The 5099-nt window shown below is 33.5% G+C and overlaps 1 protein-coding gene across 1 annotated transcript; it reads right to left on the bottom strand.

Annotated features, from left to right (window-relative positions):
• Positions 1-939: 939 nt before the first annotated feature.
• On the bottom strand, positions 940-3111 carry LOC139875279 (uncharacterized). The gene is made up of 6 exons (XM_071862624.1): positions 2859-3111; positions 2440-2675; positions 2153-2356; positions 1749-1844; positions 1575-1664; positions 940-1113 (listed from the first exon to the last, which is right to left on the bottom strand). The coding sequence occupies exons 1-6, from the start codon at positions 3109-3111 to the stop codon at positions 940-942; spliced, it is 1053 nt and encodes a 350-aa protein (XP_071718725.1).
• Positions 3112-5099: the final 1988 nt, after the last annotated feature.

The following is a 5099-nucleotide window of genomic DNA, read 5'->3' as shown; positions in this document are numbered from 1 at the left end:
GTCGCCACATTTAAGCTTACTGGGCCTTTCAGGCCTGCTTAAGCTATTTGGGCCTTTTTAGGCCCTGTTCGGATCCAGTTTTCTTTTGATTGCACAATTTATTATTCATTAAAATTACAATAATTTAAAAATTTTTAAATTACAAAACAAATATTAAATATAAAATATAATTTTGATCACCACATTAAAGTTACAATTATATTGTTTCAATCAAATCAAAATATAATCACCATAGGAAAATGTTTAACATCAACGGATCATTGTGTCAAACACACCAACACATACATCAACAAATTGTCTCAAACACATTAACATTCATTAATAAACCGGTCAACATTAACAAACACAAAAAGTCTTCAAGCCGCCACCATCCATCTTGATCAATCACCACGTACCAACTACAAATTAAACCATCCATGTATAAGCATAAAGGTGCACATTATAAAAATTAATCTTAATTATTACAATTATAACAAGGACATACCTCGATTAACTTAGCAGGCCAAGCAATAGATGTACTAGTGACGTCCTGAATGCATATCAAATGATCAAATGGCCTAAACAAAGCTTCATCTTTTTTTATGGCCACTTGAACCTCGACTTCACACCAATCATGTCCAATTTCTGTCCCCAAAACAACCGTACTTGGATCCATGCTCTTCAACGATCCTCTTGCTACGTTCTCGAAGTTAATGTTTTTTATATAAACTTCCTTTCCGACCTAAAATTAAGTTGTCAAAAAGACATTTATTAACGCTAAAAGGGTAGAAAAAATAGTAAGCTATTAATTTGAAACATACCTTTAAACGTTGAACACCCGAACCATTATCGTGAACACGTGAACCATCATTCTGAACACCCGGACCATTATTCTTCTCCACTAGGGCTTTTAACCTTGCATTTTCATCTTCAAGTTTTGCATTTTTAGACATCAACTGATCATTTTCTTTGTTGAGGCCCTGCACCCCAAAAATGATTGGCGCGAACACCAAGTCCATACATTTCTGCAGTACCATTTTTAGCTTTACCCATTATCGTGACAAAAACATCATCTGGTCGAGGTGCATTAGTTGCACCTTCACCGAGTTTCTCAGTAAGTTTTTTCATTTTTTTCTTGCATAAAAGAGATTGTAAATCGTTGATATTTTATTCAATAATATGACCAGTATATATACAGGAGATGGCATCGATATACATGGAAAATTGGCAACTAATTTGTAAGCTATACAAAGGATAACTATCACATAATAATACATAGCTATACAATCAAATATATCCTAAAAATAGATTATTTGGTTAGTTAGGATTGTGATGACTTATAATTCTACTCTGATATTCGATATATGAAATGCTATAGCCCAATCACATTATATGCAATGCTTACCATAAGTGTCAACTATAACTAATTAAATTAAAGATATGGTTAATAGATATTTTCTTTTATCTCCGACCTAAAAGTATACTTCAAATGAAATAAAAACCGCACAAGTGGTTTATGGTGATTAACATATAAATATACAGCTACTGATATCATGTGTAGGATATATTTGATCAACTTTTGTAAAATTACTTACAAAGGCACGAGTAGCTTCACCTTCACCACTTCCATTTGAATAACATTCCTTAAACATATCCACCCTAGTTGGTTCTCTTCCCAAACTCACCTAAAATGAGTAAAACCGAGGTAACTATTAACGATGTATATTCAAAAGCTATACTATATAAATAATTCCCCCATGATATATTACCTTCAGTTCTTCACGAATTCTTGCAAAACTTTTTTTTCCCATCAATTGTGACAACTTCTTTTTAGCCCTATTGGCTTTGTTTTTTTCAGTCATCTCCTGAACAAGAAAAGAGTGGTCAGTATTCTAGGAGATCAAATCATGATGAAGTAACTTATGTTTGCCCTATTGGCTTTATTCTTTCTTCATCAAGGATCTCCTATTGAGTGCTACATATACTATGTTACGTTCAGTGGTCCAGGCCCAAGTACAATGGCTACTAGTTACAAGAGGCAAACATGTAAAATATAGCTAAGAAAAGTCAAAGATTTGGTATACGTCAACTAACCATTGAACATCTATCTTATTCATATTGTTTAGCCACGATCGTTAGTCTATCTACATGAAAGTGTAAGAATATATCATACCATCACATTATCTCTGGTCCAATATTCAAGAAGTCTTATCCAGTGTCTTTTGGTTAGTTCTAGAGGTGGTGACTTTAATTGAGCCTCAATTGGTTTAGACTGGTCAAAGAAACAGTCCTTAACTCTCGCCCTCCAATTTTTCATCTTGCGCCCATATGATTGGATTATCCAAGAATCAGCAGTTGGTGGAATATCAAACTTTGTCTACAAAGTATAAAAAGAAAAAACATATATATCACATGAGAACAAAAAAAAACTTATTATCACGCAGATTTTAAAATATGTACCCTTAAGAACTTCAGCAACTTATTCTTTTTTTCGGGTTTAACTTTGTTCCACGGTCTATAAATTGGACAATACTGGTAACTCCTTGATAAGTGACCAAGAAAATGGGTAAATTTACTACTGTTTGCACCAATTGGCTGTCCATGTTCATTAACAACAATAGGAATTCGAATAGATGACTTTTGTTTCCAAATTTGCCGCATAAGAGTCGGTCCTCTCGGTCTATCAGCTTGATTATCTACAAAATATGTGCACTTGATTTAAACTGATATAGTAAACAAGAAAGAATATAAATCAAATAAACAAACCAAATTAGAAAAATAAAAATAACCTGATTCATCTCTCAAAGTCGTTGTATCATTCACACATAAACCTTCTTCAGTTTGTTCTAGTTCAATTTATTGTAGTTCAGTTTGTTGACGATGCTCTTCAAGATCTTCAAAATAGCTTGTGTAATCATCGTGTTCTTCAGTTGGTCGTTGTGCTTCATCCTCGGGCTCCGTATCTTCATCTCTAAGACCCGCACCTATACCTTCTTCATGGCTGATACTAACTCGTTGAACTTTACTTTTATTTACCCTCGGCCTCGTATCACTTACATGGCCTTTTTGCAGCTTGGATTTTGAGGATAATTCTTTGGAGACATGAGAATTAACACTAACTCGTTTTCTCATGGTATTGGGTGCAATGAACCGTCGTTTGTTATTACTTTTATTATTGGTTGTTTGACTCGTAGCAGTAGCCACAACCTGTTAAAAGGATCTAAGAGAAGTCTTTTTGATTCCTTCAATTGTCATAATCTACAAGAATGTAAAGAACAATAATGAGCAATTATATCAATTAACTCAACAGAGTTATAAATTTTATATAGTGAGTAGTTAGGAACAATTAAATTTACAGAATCGTTAATAACATACAAGAAAATCAAATACGAATAATCCATTTTCGTGAAAAAGAGAGATACCTGTGTTCTTTTGAAAAAAGATATACCAGCGGAGTTCTTTGAATTGGTGAAAAAGAGATACGTGAGTTGTTCAGAAACCGTTTAACTAACCCCAATTCGATTTGGCGCACACACTAGTTTTGATCCATCCACACCAAAACAATCTAAATCACCTTTTTTACCCTGGTAAATAGTATATTGACTTCATTGTAGTTTAAGGGTAAAATAGGAAGTTTGTATTATTATAGAGTGGATGGAGCAAATGCTAGTGTGGAAAGATCACCTCCCAAATTTTGGAGGTGATATTTGAATTTACTCAAAATTTTGGAGGTGATATTTGAATTTACCCAAATTTTTTGAATGAACAAAATTGGATCAGGTTCAACATTTGGGTCCGAAATCCGTGATATTTGGCGGTATCTTTTGAGAGGGTAAGTTTTGGTGAAAATTAATTGAGGATAACTTCTCTATCTAGCTTATTACTGGTAATTAATTTATAAACTTTATAGAAAAAATGTATACGAAATTAATTTAATTAGTCAGAAAATGTATTTTTTTTTAAATATATCATAATTGATCGTAATTTAACATCGTTTATCATATGTGTTAATCTATTTTACGTACGTACTGTGCATTAAACCCTAAAACCTAAACACTTGACCCTAAACCCTAAACCCTAAACCCTAAACACTAAACCCTATAACCTAAACACTAAACCCTATACCCTAAACCCTTATCCCTACACCCTTAAGCAACAACAACAACAACAACAACAACAACAACAAAAACCAATACCACATAAGTGGGTGTATGGGGGAGGTGCGATGTAGACAATCCTTCCCCTATCCGAGAATAAAGACAAGTCATTTCTCCACCCAGAGTGAAAACACCCTCAAAAGTAGAGAAAGTCATCCCTCTCTCTATTCGACGGATAGAGAGATTGCTTCCGAGTGGACCTCCGGCCAATAAGTAGGAAAAAGTTTTTAAAAATAAAATTAAAAATAAAATTGAGACACCATGAAAATGGTAAAATCAAATTTTCATGGGTTACACCCTACACCCTTAAGCATAAACATTAAATCATAAACACTTAACCCTTAACCCTAAACGGTAAACCCTAAACCCTAAACGATAAACACTAAACCCTAAACATTAAATCATAAACACTTAACCCTAAACCCTTAACCTTAAACGATAAACCTTAAACCCTAAACATTAAATCATAAACACTTAACCCTAAACCATAAACCCTAAACCCTAAACATTAAATCATAAACACTTAATCCTAAACCCTAAACCTTAAACGATAAACCCTAAACCCTAAACACTAAACCCTATACTCTAAACACTAAACCCTATACCCTAAATCCTATACCCTACACCCTTAACCATAAACATTAAATCATAAACACTTAACCCTGAACCCTAAACCCTAAACGGTAAACCCTAAACCCTAAATGATAAACCCTAAACCCTAAACACTAAACCCTATACCCTAAACACTAAACCCTATACTCTAAATCGTAAACCCTACACCCTTAACCATAAACATTAAATCATAAACACTTAACCCTGAACCCTAAACCCTAAACGGTAAACCCTAAACCCTAAATGATAAACCCTAAACCCTAAACATTAAATCATAAACACTTAATACTAAACCCTAAACCCTAAACATTAAATCATAAAAACTTAATCACAACAACAACAACAACAACA

This window comes from Rutidosis leptorrhynchoides, chromosome 11 (assembly GCF_046630445.1).
Source record: "Rutidosis leptorrhynchoides isolate AG116_Rl617_1_P2 chromosome 11, CSIRO_AGI_Rlap_v1, whole genome shotgun sequence".
Classification (NCBI taxonomy): Eukaryota; Viridiplantae; Streptophyta; class Magnoliopsida; order Asterales; family Asteraceae; genus Rutidosis; species Rutidosis leptorrhynchoides.
This window is presented reverse-complemented; position numbering and strand designations above follow the sequence as displayed.

Excerpts from the sequence above, each read along its gene's own strand:
- LOC139875279 (XM_071862624.1), bottom strand. The coding sequence starts at position 3,111 with ATGAGAAAACGAGTTAGTGTTAATTCTCATGTCTCCAAAGAATTATCC. Across the intron at positions 2,676-2,858 it reads TGAAGATCTTGAAGAGCATC|ATAATCAAGCTGATAGACCG; the intron begins GTCAACAAACTG and ends CATATTTTGTAG. Across the intron at positions 1,665-1,748 it reads GAATTCGTGAAGAACTGAAG|GTGAGTTTGGGAAGAGAACC; the intron begins GTAATATATCAT and ends TACTCATTTTAG.